Source organism: Scyliorhinus torazame, chromosome 24, assembly GCF_047496885.1.
Source record: "Scyliorhinus torazame isolate Kashiwa2021f chromosome 24, sScyTor2.1, whole genome shotgun sequence".
Taxonomy (NCBI): domain Eukaryota; kingdom Metazoa; phylum Chordata; class Chondrichthyes; order Carcharhiniformes; family Scyliorhinidae; genus Scyliorhinus; species Scyliorhinus torazame.
In genome coordinates this window covers 5,592,244-5,610,668 of record NC_092730.1, presented here as the reverse complement: position 1 = coordinate 5,610,668, position 18,425 = coordinate 5,592,244, and the positions used below count along the sequence as shown (strand labels likewise).

The window sequence follows — 18,425 nt, the reverse complement described above, 5'->3', positions numbered from 1 at the left end:
CACCACATAGAACTCCCCCCCCCCCCCATTCACACCACATAGAACTGCCCCCCCCATTCACACCACATAGAACTGCCCCCCTTCACACCACATAGAACTGGCCCCCCCCCATTCACACCACATAGAACTGCCCCCCCCCATTCACACCACATAGAACTGGCCCCCCCATTCACACCACATAGAACTGGCCCCCTTCACACCACATAGAACTGGCCCCCTTCACACCACATAGAACTGGCCCCCTTCACACCACATAGAACTGCCCCCCCCCATTCACACCACATAGAACTGCCCCCCCCCATTCACACCACATAGAACTGCCCCCCCCCCATTCACACCACATAGAACTGCCCCCCCCCATTCACACCACATAGAACTGCCCCCCCCATTCACACCACATAGAACTGCCCCCCCCCATTCACACCACATAGAACTGCCCCCCCCATTCACACCACATAGAACTGCCCCCCCCATTCACACCACATAGAACTGCCCCCCCCCATTCACACCACATAGAACTGGCCCCCTTCACACCACATAGAACTGCCCCACCCCCATTCACACCACATAGAACTGGCCCCATTCACACCACATAGAACTGCCCCCCCCCCATTCACACCACATAGAACTGCCCCCCCCCATTCACACCACATAGAACTGGCCCCCTTCACACCACATAGAACTGCCCCCCCATTCACACCACATAGAACTGCCCCCCCCATTCACACCACATAGAACTGCCCCCTTCACACCACATAGAACTGCCCCCCCCATTCACACAACATAGAACTGCCCCCCCCCATTCACACCACATAGAACTGCCCCCCCCCATTCACACCACATAGAACTGCCCCCCCCCCATTCACACCACATAGAACTGCCCCCCCCCCATTCACACCACATAGAACTGGCCCCCCCCCCATTCACACCACATAGAAACTGGCCCCATTCACACCACATAGAACTGCCCCCCCCCCCATTCACACCACATAGAACTGCCCCCCCCCATTCACACCACATAGAACTGGCCCCCTTCACACCACATAGAACTGCCCCCCCCATTCACACCACATAGAACTGCCCCCCCCCATTCACACCACATAGAACTGCCCCCTTCACACCACATAGAACTGCCCCCCCCATTCACACCACATAGAACTGCCCCCCCCCCATTCACACCACATAGAACTGCCCCCCCCATTCACACCACATAGAACTGGCCCCCTTCACACCACATAGAACTGCCCCCCCCATTCACACCACATAGAACTGCCCCCCCCATTCACACCACATAGAACTGCCCCCCCCATTCACACCACATAGAACTGCCCCCCCCATTCACACCACATAGAACTGCCCCCCCCATTCACACCACATAGAACTGCCCCCCCCCATTCACACCACATAGAACTGGCCCCCCCCATTCACACCACATAGAACTGCCCCCCCCCCCCCATTCACACCACAGAACTGCCCCCCCCCCATTCCCCACTCGTGGCAATGGAATCGTTTCAGTCAGCAGACATTGGTTCAAAGTTTTATCTAGTCGGTGCCCTCTCAGCCCCTCCAGCCAGGAGGCCCCCTTGACCCCTGTCCCTCCAACCATGCAGCGCCCAATTGGCCCTGCCCCTCTGGCTGTGTGGCACAACCCCCCCCCCCCCCCCCTGCCTCGATTGGGCCTGCCCCCACCCCACACCCCACACCCAGACCCCAACCACTCGCTGTGTGGAAACAGCTCCCCTCACGTCACTTCTCTTTCATTTTGTTATCTGTGCAGATCAGGTTAAACCTCTGCCCTTCCCTTCCCACCAACCTTCAAAGGCACAGCTCCTTCTGCCTGGGAGAGAGCCCCCTGCCCTGCCAGCCCCCTGCCCTGCCAGCTCCCCCTGCCCTGCCAGCCCCCGTGCCAGCTCCCCCTGCCCTGCCAGCCCCCTGCCCTGCCAGCCCCCTCTGCCAGCTCCTTGCCCTGCCAGCTCCCCTGCCAGCCCCCCTGCCCTGCCAGCTCCCCCTGCCCTGCCAGCCCCCTGTGCCAGCTCCCCCTGCCCTGCCAGCCCCTTGCCCTGCCAGCTCCCCCTGCCCTGCCCTCCTGCTACAATGTGCCAAACCTCACTCAGTGGCACCCCGGAAGTGAGGCTGGGGAGGCCAAGAATTAACAGTTAGCCCAAGTAAAGACCCACCTGAGCAGCTCCCAGTACAATTGCTCAACTTGGGTTTAGAAAAAAAAATAAAAACTTTGTCCTGGCCCACCCAGCTGCGGGACTTCCTCTTTCCCAGTCTAACCACTGCTGTCTGCACTGGAGCAGAGAATGTCTCTGCACAGGGGGGGGGGGGGGGGGGGATTGATCCAGGGGAGGGGGATGAAAAGCGAAAAGGGGAGAGAGTTAAAGTTGCTGGGGAGGAGAAATGCAGAAGAGAATGAGAGCTGATGTGAATCACAGATGCTCCCTCCCCTTGCAAAACTTTTTGTTTTGTTGCAAAACTTTTTGTTTTGTTGCAAAACTTTGTCAACTCACCCAGACTATTAGCTGCGGAGTTCTCCATCGCCCTGGGGCTGAGACTGGGGCTGGGGCCAGGAGGGCAGTCCACATCCACACCTCTCACTCAGGAGAACAGCAAGATCCCACTGAAGGAGAGGAAAGAAAATACGGATCAAAGTCTTGTGTATCCGCCGCCCAATCAGAGGCAGGGCCTGGGGGCCATGTGATGGAGCCAGCTGCAAACACACACAGCAGAGAGAGAGAGAGAGCCAAGACTGAGGCAGAGAGGGAGGGAGCTGCAGCCAAGGTTCACACACATACAGAGTGTGTGTCAGGCAGCACCGCCTCTCTGTGTTCACTGCTCCAAAACCTGCTTTACACCTCCCCCAAACCACTGCTGTCAACTCTCTCAGTTCCTCCCAGCATCAACTCAGCCACAACCGGCCCAGGTTCACTCTTGTTAAACTCTGAATCTTTTAAATTCATTCAGGGGACGAGGTGTCGCTGTGGTCACGTGGAGGCCAGGCCGTGAAAGGACGGCAGATTTCCTTCCCGAAATGATGGGCGGGATTCTCCACCCCCGCGCCCAAGTGGCCCCGCCGTCGTGAACGCCGTCGAGGTTCACGACGGCGCAGAACGGCCCCGGTCCCGACCGATTCAGGCCCTGACAATGGGCCAGTATCGGGGCCGCGTCACCTGCACGCGCCCGGCCTTGTCGCCCGCGTAAAGGCGGCGCCGCATAACGGGCGTCACCCGCGCCTGCGCGGGTTGCCGTCCTCTCCGAGTCCGCCCCGCAAGAAGATGGGGGACGGATCTTGCGGGGCGGCGGGAGGAAGGAGGTCCGCCTTCAGAGAGGACGGCCCGACGATCGGTGGGCACCGATCGCGGGCCACCCCACATTTGAGGTACCCCCCGGCGCAGGATCCCCCCCCCTGCCCCCGCAGGCCGCCCCCCCCAGCGTTCACGCACCGCCCACGACGGCAGCGACCAGGTGTGGACGGCGCCGGGGGGAACCCGCCGTTTTGGCCTGGCCGCTCGGCCCATCCGGGCCTGAGACTAGCGGGGGTGCCGGAGAATCGCCATTTTGGGTGTCTCCAGCGATTCTCCGGCCTGCGGCCCGCGGAACTCGACCAGGCCGTTCCCGCCGCTCGGGAGAATCGCGGGAGGGCGTCGGACCGCGTCCCCGGAAATTTTGGCGGCCCAGGCGATTCTCCCAACCGGCGCGGGAGTGGAGAATCGCGCCCAATGTCAGTGCAGCAGACGGGATTTTACCACAAACGACAATGGGTTTCACAGCCATCGTTAGACTTTCAATACCTGATTTTTATTGAATTCTCATTTCACCATCTGCCCAGGTGGGACTGAACCTGGGACCCCAGAGCATGACTCTGGGTCTCTGGATTACCCATCCAGCGACAATACCACAACACCACTGCCCCCATCGAGCCTGACAACTCCCAGGGGAGTGCCGCACTGTCAGAGGGTCAGTACTGAGGGAGTGCCGCACTGTCAGAGGGTCAGTACTGAGGGAGCGCCGCACTGTCAGAGGGTCAGTACTGAGGGAGTGCTGCACAGTCAGAGGGTCAGTACTGAGGGAGTGCTGCACTGTCAGAGGGTCAGTACTGAGGGAGTGCTGCACTGTCAGAGGGTCAGTACTGAGGGAGTGCTGCACTGTCATAGGGTCAATGCTGAGGGAGTGCCGCATTGTCAGATGGTCAGTACTGAGGGAGTGCCGCACTGTCAGAGGGTCAGTACTGAGGGAGTGCTGCACTGTCATAGGGTCAGTACTGAGGGAGTGCCGCACTGTCATAGGGTCAGTACTGAGGGAACGCCGCACTGTCAGAGGGTCAGTACTGAGGGAGTGCCGCACTGTCAGAGGGTCAGTACTGAGGGAGTGCCGCACTGTCAGAGGGTCAGTACTGAGGGAGTGCGGCACTGTCAGAGGGTCAGTACTGAGGGAGCGCCGCACTGTCAGAGGGTCAGTACTGAGGGAGTGCCGCACTGTCAGAGGGTCAGTACTGAGGGAGCGCCGCACTGTCAGAGGGTCAGTACTGAGGGAGTGCAGCACTGTCAGAGGGTCAGTACTGAGGGAGTGCCGCACTGTCAGAGGGTCAGTACTGAGGGAGTGCCGCACTGTCAGAGGGTCAGTACTGAGGGAGTGCCGCACTGTCAGAGGGTCAGTACTGAGGGAGTGCCGCACTGTCAGAGGGTCAGTACTGAGGGAGTGCCGCACTGCCAGAGGGTCAGTACTGAGGGAGTTCCGCACTGTCAGAGGGTCAGTACTGAGGGAGTGCTGCACTGTCAGAGGGTCAGTACTGAGGGAGTGCCGCACTGTCAGAGGGTCAGTACTGAGGGAGTGCTGCACTGTCAGAGTGTCAGTACTGAGGGAGTGCCGCACTGTCAGAGGGTCAGTACTGAGGGAGTGCCGCACTGTCAGAGGGTCAGTACTGAGGGAGTGCTGCACTGTCAGAGGGTCAGTACTGAGGGAGTGCCGCACTGTCAGAGGGTCAGTACTGAGGGAGTGCCGCACTGTCAGAGGGTCAGTACTGAGGAAGTGCCGCACTGTCAGAGGGTCAGTACTGAGGGAGTGCTGCACTGTCAGAGGGTCAGTACTGAGGGAGTGCCGCACTGTCAGAGGGTCAGTACTGAGGGAGTGCCGCACTGTCAGAGGGTCAGTGCTGAGGGAGTGCTGCCCTGTCAGAGTGTCAGTACTGAGGGAGTGCCGCACTGTCAGAGGGTCAGTGCTGAGGGAGTGCCGCACTGTCAGAGGGTCAGTACTGAGGGAGTGCCGCACTGTCAGAGGGTCAGTACTGAGGAAGTGCCGCACTGTCAGAGGGTCAGTACTGAGGGAGTGCTGCACTGTCAGAGGGTCAGTACTGAGGGAGTGCCGCACTGTCAGAGGGTCAGTACTGAGGGAGGGCCGCACTGTCAGAGGGTCAGTGCTGAGGGAGTGCTGCCCTGTCAGAGTGTCAGTACTGAGGGAGTGCCGCACTGTCAGAGGGTCAGTGCTGAGGGAGTGCTGCACTGTTGGAGAGTCAGTACTGAGGGAGTGCCGCACTGTCAGAGGGTCAGTACTGAGGGAGTGCTGCACTGTCAGAGGGTCAGTACTGAGGGAGTGCCGCACTGTCAGAGGGTCAGTACTGAGGGACTGCCGCACTGTCAGAGGGTCAGTACTGAGGAAGTGCCGCACTGTCAGAGGGTCAGTACTGAGGGAGTGCTGCACTGTCAGAGGGTCAGTACTGAGGGAGTGCCGCACTGTCAGAGGGTCAGTACTGAGGGAGTGCCGCACTGTCAGAGGGTCAGTGCTGAGGGAGTGCTGCCCTGTCAGAGTGTCAGTACAGAGGGAGTGCCGCACTGTCAGAGGGTCAGTGCTGAGGGAGTGCTGCACTGTCAGAGGGTCAGTACTGAGGGAGTGCCGCACTGTCAGAGTGTCAGTACTGAGGGAGTGCCGCACTGTCAGAGGGTCAGTACTGAGGGAGTGCCGCACTGTCAGAGGGTCAGCACTGAGGGGCGCTGCACTGTCAGAGGGTCAGTACAGAGGGAGTGCTGCACTGTCAGAGGGTCAGTACTGAGGGAGTCCTGCAATGTCAGAGGGTCAGTACTGAGGGAGTCCTGCACTGTCAGAGGGTCAGTACTGAGGGAGTGCTGCACTATCAGAGGGTCAGTACTGAGGGAGTGCTGCCCTGTCAGAGGGTCAGTACTGAGGGAGTGCCGCATTGTCAGAGGGTCAGTACTGAGGGAGTGCCGCACTGTCAGAGGGTCAGTACTGAGGGAGCGCCGCACTGTCAGAGGGTCAGTACTGAGGGACTGCCGCACTGTCAGAGGGTCAGTACTGAGGGAGTGCCGCACTGTCAGAGGGTCAGTACTGAGTGAGTGCCGCACTGTCAGAGGGTCAGTCCTGAGGGAGTGCCGCACTGTCAGAGGGTCAGTATTGAGGGAGTGCCGCACTGTCAGAAGGTCAGTACTGAGGGAGTGCCGCACTGTCAGAGGGTCAGTACTGAGGGAGTGCTGCACTGTCAGAGGGTCAGTACTGAGGGAGTGCTGCCCTGTCAGAGGGTCAGTGCTGAGAGAGTGCCGCACTGTCAGAGGGTCAGTACTGAGGGAGCGCCGTACTGTCAGAGGGTCAGTACTGAGGGAGTGCCGCACTGTCAGAGGGTCAGTACTGAGGGAGCGCCGGACTGTCAGAGGGTCAGTACTGAGGGAGCGCCGCACTGTCAGAGGGTCAGTACTGAGGGAGCGCCGCACTGTCAGAGGGTCAGTACTGAGGGAATGCTGCACTGTCACAGGGTCAGTACTGAGGGAATGCTGCACTGTCAGAGGGTCAGTACTGAGGGAGTGCTGCACTGTCAGAGGGTCAGTACTGAGGGAATGCTGCACTGTCAGAGGGTCAGTACTGAGGGAGTGCCGCACTGTCAGAGGGTCAGTACTGAGGGAGTGCCGCATTGTCAGAGGGTCAGTACTGAGGGACTGCCACACTGTCAGAGAGTCAGTACTGAGGGAGTGCCGCACTGTCAGAGGGTCAGTACTGAGGGAGTGCCGCACTGTCAGAGGGTCAGTACTGAGGGAGTGTCGCACTGTCAGAGGTTCAGTACTGAGGGAGTGCTGCACTGTCAGAGGGTCAGTACTGAGGGTGTGCTGCACAGTCAGAGGGTCAGTCCTGAGGGAACGCCGCACTGTCAGAGGGTCAGTACTGAGGGAGTGCCGCACTGTCAGAGGGTCAGTCCTGAGGGAGTGCTGCACTGTCAGAGGGTCAGTACTGAGGGAGTGCCGCACTGTCAGAGGGTCAGTCCTGAGGGAGTGCTGCACTGTCAGAGGGTCAGTACTGAGGGAGTGCCGCACTGTCAGAGGGTCAGTACTGAGGGAGTGCTGCACTGTCAGAGGGTCAGTACTGAGGGAATGCTGCACTGTCAGAGGGTCAGTACTGAGGGAGTGCTGCACTGTCAGAGGGTCAGTACTGAGGGAGTGCTGCCCTGTCAGAGGGTCAGTACTGAGGGAGTGCCGCATTGTCAGAGGGTCAGTACTGAGGGAGTGCCGCACTGTCAGAGGGTCAGTACTGAGGAAGTGCCGCACTGTCAGAGGGTCAGTATTGAGGGAGTGCCGCACTGTCAGAAGGTCAGTACTGAGGGAGTGCCGCACTGTCAGAGGGTCAGTACTGAGGGAGTGCGGCACTGTCAGAGGGTCAGTACTGAGGGAGTGCTGCCCTGTCAGAGGGTCAGTGCTGAGAGAGTGCCGCACTGTCAGGGGGTCAGTACTGAGGGAGCGCCGTACTGTCAGAGGGTCAGTACTGAGGGAGTGCCGCACTGTCAGAGGGTCAGTACTGAGGGAGTGCCGCACTGTCAGAGGGTCAGTACTGAGGGAGTGCTGCACTGTCAGAGGGTCAGTACTGAGGGAGTGCTGCACTGTCAGAGGGTCAGTACTGAGGGAATGCCGCACTGTCAGAGGGTCAGTACTGAGGGAGTGCCGCATTGTCAGAGGGTCAGTACTGAGGGACTGCCGCACTGTCAGAGAGTCAGTACTGAGGGAGTGCCGCACTGTCAGAGGGTCAGTACTGAGGGAGTGCCGCACTGTCAGAGGGTCAGTACTGAGGGAGTGTCGCACTGTCAGAGGTTCAGTACTGAGGGAGTGCTGCACTGTCAGAGGGTCAGTACTGAGGGTGTGCTGCACAGTCAGAGGGTCAGTACTGAGGGAACGCCGCACTGTCAGAGGGTCAGTACTGAGGGAGTGCCGCACTGTCAGAGGGTCAGTCCTGAGGGAGTGCTGCACTGTCAGAGGGTCAGTACTGAGGGAGTGCCGCACTGTCAGAGGGTCAGTCCTGAGGGAGTGCTGCACTGTCAGAGGGTCAGTACTGAGGGAGTGCCGCACTGTCAGAGGGTCAGTACTGAGGGAGTGCCGCACTGTCAGAGGGTCAGGACTGAGGGTGCGCCACACTGTCAGAGGGTCAGTACTGAGGAAGTGCCGCACTGTCAGAGGGTCAGTACTGAGGGAGTGCCGCACTGTCAGAGGGTCAGTACTGAGGGAGTGCTGCACTGTCAGAGGGTCAGTACTGAGAGAGCACCGCACTGTCAGAGGGTCAGTACTGAGGGAGTGTCGCACTTTCAGAGGGTCAGTGCTGAGGGAGTGCTGCACTGTCAGAGGGTCAGTACTGACGGAGTGCCACACTGTCAGAGGGTCAGTACTGAGGGAGTGCTGCACTGTCAGAGGGTCAGTACTGAGGGAGTGCCGCACTGTCAGAGGGTCAGTACTGAGGGAGCGTCGCACTGTCAGAGGGTCAGTACTGAGGGAGTGCTGCACTGTCAGAGGGTCAGTACTGAGGGAGTGCTGCACTGTCAGAGGGTCAGTACTGAGGGAGTGCCGTACTGTCAGAGGGTCAGTACTGAGGGAGTGCCGCACTGTCAGATGGTCAGTACTGAGGGAGTGCTGCACTGTCAGAGGGTCAGTACTGAGGGAGTGCCGCACTGTCAGAGGGTCAGAACTGAGGGAGTGCCGCACTGTCAGAGGGTCAGTACTGAGGGAGTGCAGCACTGTCCGAGGGTCAGTACTGAGGGAGTGCTGCACTGTCAGAGGGTCAGTACTGAGGGAGCCGCACTGTCAGAGGGTCAGTACTGAGGGAGTGCTGCACTGTCAGAGGGTCAGTACTGAGGGAGTGCCGCACTGTCAGAGAGTCAGTACTGAGGGAGTGCCGCACTGTCAGAGAGTCAGTACTGAGGGAGTGCCGCACTGTCAGAGGGTCAGTACTGAGGGAGTGCCGCACTGTCAGAGAGTCAGTACTGAGGGAGTGCCGCACTGTCAGAGGGTCAGTACTGAGGGAGTGCCGCACTGTCAGAGGGTCAGTACTGAGGGAGTGCTGCACTGTCAGAGGTTCAGTACTGAGGGAGTGCCGCACTGTCAGAGGGTCAGTACTGAGGGAGTGCTGCACTGTCAGAGGGTCAGTACTGAGGGTGCGCCGCACTGTCGGAGGGTCAGTACTGAGGGAGTGCCGCACTGTCAGAGGGTCAGTCCTGAGGGTGCGCCACACTGTCAGAGGGTCAGTACTGAGGGAGTGCCGCACTGTCAGAGGGTACGTACTGAGGGAGTGCCGCACTGTCAGAGGGTCAGTGCTGAGGGAGTGCTGCACTGTTGGAGAGTCAGTACTGAGGGAGTGCCGCACTGTCAGAGGGTCAGTACTGAGGGAGTGCTGCACTGTCAGAGGGTCAGTTCTGAGGGAGTGCCGCACTGTCAGAGGGTCAGTGCTGAGGGAGTGCCGCACTGTCAGAGGGTCAGTACTGAGGAAGTGCCGCACTGTCAGAGGGTCAGTACTGAGGGAGTGCTGCACTGTCAGAGGGTCAGTACTGAGGGAGTGCCGCACTGTCAGAGGGTCAGTACTGAGGGAGTGCCGCACTGTCAGAGGGTCAGTGCTGAGGGAGTGCTGCCCTGTCAGAGTGTCAGTACTGAGGGAGTGCCGCACTGTCAGAGGGTCAGTGCTGAGGGAGTGCTGCACTGTTGGAGAGTCAGTACTGAGGGAGTGCCGCACTGTCAGAGGGTCAGTACTGAGGGAGTGCTGCACTGTCAGAGGGTCAGTACTGAGGGAGTGCCGCACTGTCAGAGGGTCAGTACTGAGGGAGTGCCGCACTGTCAGAGGGTCAGTACTGAGGAAGTGCCGCACTGTCAGAGGGTCAGTACTGAGGGAGTGCTGCACTGTCAGAGGGTCAGTACTGAGGGAGTGCCGCACTGTCAGAGGGTCAGTACTGAGGCAGTGCCGCACTGTCAGAGGGTCAGTGCTGAGGGAGTGCTGCCCTGTCAGAGTGTCAGTACTGAGGGAGTGCCGCACTGTCAGAGGGTCAGTGCTGAGGGAGTGCTGCACTGTCAGAGGGTCAGTACTGAGGGAGTGCCGCACTGTCAGAGTGTCAGTACTGAGGGAGTGCCGCACTGTCAGAGGGTCAGTACTGAGGGAGTGCCGCACTGTCAGAGGGTCAGTACTGAGGGAGTGCCGCACTGTCAGAGGGTCAGTACTGAGGGAGTGCCGCACTGTCAGAGGGTCAGTACTGAGCGAGCGCCGTACTGTCAGAGGGTCTGTACTGAGGGAGTGCTGCACTGTCAGAGGGTCAGCACTGAGGGAGTGCCGCTCTCTCAGAGGGTCAGTACTGAGGGAGTGCCGCACTGTCAGAGGGTCAGCACTGAGGGGCGCTGCACTGTCAGAGGGTCAGTACAGAGGGAGTGCTGCACTGTCAGAGGGTCAGTACTGAGGGAGTCCTGCACTGTCAGAGGGTCAGTACTGAGGGAGTGCTGCACTGTCAGAGGGTCAGTACTGAGGGAGTGCTGCACTGTCAGAGGGTCAGTACTGAGGGAATGCTGCACTGTCAGAGGGTCAGTCCTGAGGGAGTGCTGCACTGTCAGAGGGTCAGTACTGAGGGAGTGCTGCACTGTCAGAGGGTCAGTACTGAGGGAGTGCTGCCCTGTCAGAGGGTCAGTACTGAGGGAGTGCCGCATTGTCAGAGGGTCAGTACTGAGGGAGTGCCGCACTGTCAGAGGGTCAGTACTGAGGGAGCGCCGCACTGTCAGAGGGTCAGTACTGAGGGACTGCCGACATGTCAGAGGGTCAGTACTGAGGGAGTGCCGCACTGTCAGAGGGTCAGTACTGAGTGAGTGCCGCACTGTCAGAGGGTCAGTACTGAGGAAGTGCCGCACTGTCAGAGGGTCAGTATTGAGGGAGTGCCGCACTGTCAGAAGGTCAGTACTGAGGGAGTGCCGCACTGTCAGAGGGTCAGTACTGAGGGAGTGCTGCACTGTCAGAGGGTCAGTACTGAGGGAGTGCTGCCCTGTCAGAGGGTCAGTGCTGAGAGAGTGCCGCACTGTCAGAGGGTCAGTACTGAGGGAGCGCCGTACTGTCAGAGGGTCAGTACTGAGGGAGTGCCGCACTGTCAGAGGGTCAGTACTGAGGGAGTGCCGCACTGTCAGAGGGTCAGTACTGAGGGAGTGCCGCACTGTCAGAGGGTCAGTACTGAGGGAGTGCTGCACTGTCAGAGGGTCAGTACTGAGGGAATGCTGCACTGTCAGAGGGTCAGTACTGAGGGAGTGCTGCACTGTCAGAGGGTCAGTACTGAGGGAGTGCTGCACTGTCAGAGGGTCAGTACTGAGGGAGCGCCGGACTGTCAGAGGGTCAGTACTGAGGGAGCGCCGCACTGTCAGAGGGTCAGTACTGAGGGAGCGCCGCACTGTCAGAGGGTCAGTACTGAGGGAGTGCTGCACTGTCAGAGGGTCAGTACTGAGGGAATGCTGCACTGTCACAGGGTCAGTACTGAGGGAATGCTGCACTGTCAGAGGGTCAGTACTGAGGGAGTGCTACACTGTCAGAGGGTCAGTACTGAGGGAATGCTGCACTGTCAGAGGGTCAGTACTGAGGGAGCGCCGCACTGTCAGAGGGTCAGTGCTGAGGGAGTGCCGCATTGTCAGAGGGTCAGTACTGAGGGACTGCCGCACTGTCAGAGAGTCAGTACTGAGGGAGTGCCGCACTGTCAGAGGGTCAGTACTGAGGGAGTGCCGCACTGTCAGAGGGTCAGTACTGAGGGAGTGTCGCACTGTCAGAGGTTCAGTACTGAGGGAGTGCCGCACTGTCAGAGGGTCAGTACTGAGGGTGTGCTGCACAGTCAGAGGGTCAGTACTGAGGGAGTGCTACACTGTCAGAGGGTCAGTACTGAGGGAGTGCCGCACTGTCAGAGGGTCAGTACTGAGGGAGTGCCGCACTGTCAGAGGGTCAGTACTGAGGGAGTGCCGCACTGTCAGAGGGTCAGTACTGAGGGTGTGCTGCACAGTCAGAGGGTCAGTACTGAGGGAACGCCGCACTGTCAGAGGGTCAGTACTGAGGGAGTGCCGCACTGTCAGAGGGTCAGTACTGAGGGAGTGCCGCACTGTCAGAGGGTCAGTCCTGAGGGAGTGCTGCACTGTCAGAGGGTCAGTACTGAGGGAGTGCCGCACTGTCAGAGGGTCAGTCCTGAGGGAGTGCTGCACTGTCAGAGGGTCAGTACTGAGGGAGTGCCGCACTGTCAGAGGGTCAGTACTGAGGGAGTGCCGCACTGTCAGAGGGTCAGGACTGAGGGTGCGCCACACTGTCAGAGGGTCAGTACTGAGGAAGTGCCGCACTGTCAGAGAGTCAGTACTGAGGGAGTGCCGCACTGTCAGAGGGTCAGTACTGAGGGAGTGCTGCACTGTCAGAGGGTCAGTACTGAGGGAGCACCGCACTGTCAGAGGGTCAGTACTGAGGGAGTGTCGCACTTTCAGAGGGTCAGTGCTGAGGGAGTGCCGCACTGTCAGAGGGTCAGTACTGAGGGAGTGCTGCACTGTCAGAGGGTCAGTACTGAGGGAATGCTGCACTGTCAGAGGGTCAGTACTGAGGGAGTGCTGCACTGTCAGAGGGTCAGTACTGAGGGAGTGCTGCCCTGTCAGAGGGTCAGTACTGAGGGAGTGCCGCATTGTCAGAGGGTCAGTACTGAGGGAGTGCCGCACTGTCAGAGGGTCAGTACTGAGGAAGTGCCGCACTGTCAGAGGGTCAGTATTGAGGGAGTGCCGCACTGTCAGAAGGTCAGTACTGAGGGAGTGCCGCACTGTCAGAGGGTCAGTACTGAGGGAGTGCGGCACTGTCAGAGGGTCAGTACTGAGGGAGTGCTGCCCTGTCAGAGGGTCAGTGCTGAGAGAGTGCCGCACTGTCAGGGGGTCAGTACTGAGGGAGCGCCGTACTGTCAGAGGGTCAGTACTGAGGGAGTGCCGCACTGTCAGAGGGTCAGTACTGAGGGAGTGCCGCACTGTCAGAGGGTCAGTACTGAGGGAGTGCTGCACTGTCAGAGGGTCAGTACTGAGGGAGTGCTGCACTGTCAGAGGGTCAGTACTGAGGGAATGCCGCACTGTCAGAGGGTCAGTACTGAGGGAGTGCCGCATTGTCAGAGGGTCAGTACTGAGGGACTGCCGCACTGTCAGAGAGTCAGTACTGAGGGAGTGCCGCACTGTCAGAGGGTCAGTACTGAGGGAGTGCCGCACTGTCAGAGGGTCAGTACTGAGGGAGTGTCGCACTGTCAGAGGTTCAGTACTGAGGGAGTGCTGCACTGTCAGAGGGTCAGTACTGAGGGTGTGCTGCACAGTCAGAGGGTCAGTACTGAGGGAACGCCGCACTGTCAGAGGGTCAGTACTGAGGGAGTGCCGCACTGTCAGAGGGTCAGTCCTGAGGGAGTGCTGCACTGTCAGAGGGTCAGTACTGAGGGAGTGCCGCACTGTCAGAGGGTCAGTCCTGAGGGAGTGCTGCACTGTCAGAGGGTCAGTACTGAGGGAGTGCCGCACTGTCAGAGGGTCAGTACTGAGGGAGTGCCGCACTGTCAGAGGGTCAGGACTGAGGGTGCGCCACACTGTCAGAGGGTCAGTACTGAGGAAGTGCCGCACTGTCAGAGGGTCAGTACTGAGGGAGTGCCGCACTGTCAGAGGGTCAGTACTGAGGGAGTGCTGCACTGTCAGAGGGTCAGTACTGAGAGAGCACCGCACTGTCAGAGGGTCAGTACTGAGGAAGTGTCGCACTTTCAGAGGGTCAGTGCTGAGGGAGTGCTGCACTGTCAGAGGGTCAGTACTGACGGAGTGCCACACTGTCAGAGGGTCAGTACTGAGGGAGTGCTGCACTGTCAGAGGGTCAGTACTGAGGGAGTGCCGCACTGTCAGAGGGTCAGTACTGAGGGAGCGTCGCACTGTCAGAGGGTCAGTACTGAGGGAGTGCTGCACTGTCAGAGGGTCAGTACTGAGGGAGTGCTGCACTGTCAGAGGGTCAGTACTGAGGGAGTGCCGTACTGTCAGAGGGTCAGTACTGAGGGAGTGCCGCACTGTCAGATGGTCAGTACTGAGGGAGTGCTGCACTGTCAGAGGGTCAGTACTGAGGGAGTGCCGCACTGTCAGAGGGTCAGTACTGAGGGAGTGCCGCACTGTCAGAGGGTCAGTACTGAGGGAGTGCAGCACTGTCCGAGGGTCAGTACTGAGGGAGTGCTGCACTGTCAGAGGGTCAGTACTGAGGGAGCCGCACTGTCAGAGGGTCAGTACTGAGGGAGTGCTGCACTGTCAGAGGGTCAGTACTGAGGGAGTGCCGCACTGTCAGAGAGTCAGTACTGAGGGAGTGCCGCACTGTCAGAGAGTCAGTACTGAGGGAGTGCCGCACTGTCAGAGGGTCAGTACTGAGGGAGTGCCGCACTGTCAGAGGGTCAGTACTGAGGGAGTGCCGCACTGTCAGAGGGTCAGTACTGAGGGAGTGCTGCACTGTCAGAGGTTCAGTACTGAGGGAGTGCCGCACTGTCAGAGGGTCAGTACTGAGGGAGTGCTGCACTGTCAGAGGGTCAGTACTGAGGGTGCGCCGCACTGTCGGAGGGTCAGTACTGAGGGAGTGCCGCACTGTCAGAGGGTCAGTCCTGAGGGTGCGCCACACTGTCAGAGGGTCAGTACTGAGGGAGTGCCGCACTGTCAGAGGGTACGTACTGAGGGAGTGCCGCACTGTCAGAGGGTCAGTGCTGAGGGAGTGCTGCACTGTTGGAGAGTCAGTACTGAGGGAGTGCCGCACTGTCAGAGGGTCAGTACTGAGGGAGTGCTGCACTGTCAGAGGGTCAGTTCTGAGGGAGTGCCGCACTGTCAGAGGGTCAGTGCTGAGGGAGTGCCGCACTGTCAGAGGGTCAGTACTGAGGAAGTGCCGCACTGTCAGAGGGTCAGTACTGAGGGAGTGCTGCACTGTCAGAGGGTCAGTACTGAGGGAGTGCCGCACTGTCAGAGGGTCAGTACTGAGGGAGTGCCGCACTGTCAGAGGGTCAGTGCTGAGGGAGTGCTGCCCTGTCAGAGTGTCAGTACTGAGGGAGTGCCGCACTGTCAGAGGGTCAGTGCTGAGGGAGTGCTGCACTGTTGGAGAGTCAGTACTGAGGGAGTGCCGCACTGTCAGAGGGTCAGTACTGAGGGAGTGCTGCACTGTCAGAGGGTCAGTACTGAGGGAGTGCCGCACTGTCAGAGGGTCAGTACTGAGGGAGTGCCGCACTGTCAGAGGGTCAGTACTGAGGAAGTGCCGCACTGTCAGAGGGTCAGTACTGAGGGAGTGCTGCACTGTCAGAGGGTCAGTACTGAGGGAGTGCCGCACTGTCAGAGGGTCAGTACTGAGGCAGTGCCGCACTGTCAGAGGGTCAGTGCTGAGGGAGTGCTGCCCTGTCAGAGTGTCAGTACTGAGGGAGTGCCGCACTGTCAGAGGGTCAGTGCTGAGGGAGTGCTGCACTGTCAGAGGGTCAGTACTGAGGGAGTGCCGCACTGTCAGAGTGTCAGTACTGAGGGAGTGCCGCACTGTCAGAGGGTCAGTACTGAGGGAGTGCCGCACTGTCAGAGGGTCAGTACTGAGGGAGTGCCGCACTGTCAGAGGGTCAGTACTGAGGGAGTGCCGCACTGTCAGAGGGTCAGTACTGAGCGAGCGCCGTACTGTCAGAGGGTCTGTACTGAGGGAGTGCTGCACTGTCAGAGGGTCAGCACTGAGGGAGTGCCGCTCTCTCAGAGGGTCAGTACTGAGGGAGTGCCGCACTGTCAGAGGGTCAGCACTGAGGGGCGCTGCACTGTCAGAGGGTCAGTACAGAGGGAGTGCTGCACTGTCAGAGGGTCAGTACTGAGGGAGCACCGCACTGTCAGAGGGTCAGTACTGAGGGAGTGCTGCACTGTCAGAGGGTCAGTACTGAGGGAGTGCTGCACTGTCAGAGGGTCAGTACTGAGGGAATGCTGCACTGTCAGAGGGTCAGTCCTGAGGGAGTGCTGCACTGTCAGAGGGTCAGTACTGAGGGAGTGCTGCACTGTCAGAGGGTCAGTACTGAGGGAGTGCTGCCCTGTCAGAGGGTCAGTACTGAGGGAGTGCCGCATTGTCAGAGGGTCAGTACTGAGGGAGTGCCGCACTGTCAGAGGGTCAGTACTGAGGGAGCGCCGCACTGTCAGAGGGTCAGTACTGAGGGACTGCCGCACTGTCAGAGGGTCAGTACTGAGGGAGTGCCGCACTGTCAGAGGGTCAGTACTGAGTGAGTGCCGCACTGTCAGAGGGTCAGTACTGAGGAAGTGCCGCACTGTCAGAGGGTCAGTATTGAGGGAGTGCCGCACTGTCAGAAGGTCAGTACTGAGGGAGTGCCGCACTGTCAGAGGGTCAGTACTGAGGGAGTGCTGCACTGTCAGAGGGTCAGTACTGAGGGAGTGCTGCCCTGTCAGAGGGTCAGTGCTGAGAGAGTGCCGCACTGTCAGAGGGTCAGTACTGAGGGAGCGCCGTACTGTCAGAGGGTCAGTACTGAGGGAGTGCTGCACTGTCAGAGGGTCAGTACTGAGGGAATGCTGCACTGTCAGAGGGTCAGTACTGAGGGAGTGCTGCACTGTCAGAGGGTCAGTACTGAGGGAGTGCTGCCCTGTCAGAGGGTCAGTACTGAGGGAGTGCCGCATTGTCAGAGGGTCAGTACTGAGGGAGTGCCGCACTGTCAGAGGGTCAGTACTGAGGAAGTGCCGCACTGTCAGAGGGTCAGTATTGAGGGAGTGCCGCACTGTCAGAAGGTCAGTACTGAGGGAGTGCCGCACTGTCAGAGGGTCAGTACTGAGGGAGTGCGGCACTGTCAGAGGGTCAGTACTGAGGGAGTGCTGCCCTGTCAGAGGGTCAGTGCTGAGAGAGTGCCGCACTGTCAGGGGGTCAGTACTGAGGGAGCGCCGTACTGTCAGAGGGTCAGTACTGAGGGAGTGCCGCACTGTCAGAGGGTCAGTACTGAGGGAGTGCCGCACTGTCAGAGGGTCAGTACTGAGGGAGTGCTGCACTGTCAGAGGGTCAGTACTGAGGGAGTGCTGCACTGTCAGAGGGTCAGTACTGAGGGAATGCCGCACTGTCAGAGGGTCAGTACTGAGGGAGTGCCGCATTGTCAGAGGGTCAGTACTGAGGGACTGCCGCACTGTCAGAGAGTCAGTACTGAGGGAGTGCCGCACTGTCAGAGGGTCAGTACTGAGGGAGTGCCGCACTGTCAGAGGGTCAGTACTGAGGGAGTGTCGCACTGTCAGAGGTTCAGTACTGAGGGAGTGCTGCACTGTCAGAGGGTCAGGACTGAGGGTGTGCTGCACAGTCAGAGGGTCAGTACTGAGGGAACGCCGCACTGTCAGAGGGTCAGTACTGAGGGAGTGCCGCACTGTCAGAGGGTCAGTACTGAGGGAGTGCTGCACTGTCAGAGGGTCAGTACTGAGGGAGTGCCGCACTGTCAGAGGGTCAGTCCTGAGGGAGTGCTGCACTGTCAGAGGGTCAGTACTGAGGGAGTGCCGCACTGTCAGAGGGTCAGTACTGAGGGAGTGCCGCACTGTCAGAGGGTCAGGACTGAGGGTGCGCCACACTGTCAGAGGGTCAGTACTGAGGAAGTGCCGCACTGTCAGAGGGTCAGTACTGAGGGAGTGCCGCACTGTCAGAGGGTCAGTACTGAGGGAGTGCTGCACTGTCAGAGGGTCAGTACTGAGAGAGCACCGCACTGTCAGAGGGTCAGTACTGAGGGAGTGTCGCACTTTCAGAGGTTCAGTGCTGAGGGAGTGCTGCACTGTCAGAGGGTCAGTACTGACGGAGTGCCACACTGTCAGAGGGTCAGTACTGAGGGAGTGCTGCACTGTCAGAGGGTCAGTACTGAGGGAGTGCCGCACTGTCAGAGGGTCAGTACTGAGGGAGCGTCGCACTGTCAGAGGGTCAGTACTGAGGGAGTGCTGCACTGTCAGAGGGTCAGTACTGAGGGAGTGCTGCACTGTCAGAGGGTCAGTACTGAGGGAGTGCCGTACTGTCAGAGGGTCAGTACTGAGGGAGTGCCGCACTGTCAGATGGTCAGTACTGAGGGAGTGCTGCACTGTCAGAGGGTCAGTACTGAGGGAGTGCCGCACTGTCAGAGGGTCAGTACTGAGGGAGTGCCGCACTGTCAGAGGGTCAGTACTGAGGGAGTG

At 59.5% G+C, this 18,425-nt stretch overlaps 2 protein-coding genes across 2 annotated transcripts in view; one reads left to right on the top strand and one right to left on the bottom strand.

Annotated features, from left to right (window-relative positions):
* Positions 1–2,768, bottom strand: part of LOC140400170 (uncharacterized) — a 73,004-nt gene extending 70,236 nt beyond the window's left edge. The window contains exon 1 of the mRNA XM_072489637.1: positions 2,514–2,768. Coding sequence (XP_072345738.1) covers positions 2,514–2,541 — 28 coding nt within the window. The 5' untranslated portion in view covers positions 2,542–2,768. The remainder of the gene's footprint in view (positions 1–2,513) is intronic.
* The window catches only part of LOC140400183 (REST corepressor 2-like), a 1,146,610-nt gene that overhangs the window by 74,114 nt on the left and 1,054,071 nt on the right, over positions 1–18,425 (top strand). The gene's annotated exons all lie outside the window — the stretch shown is intronic.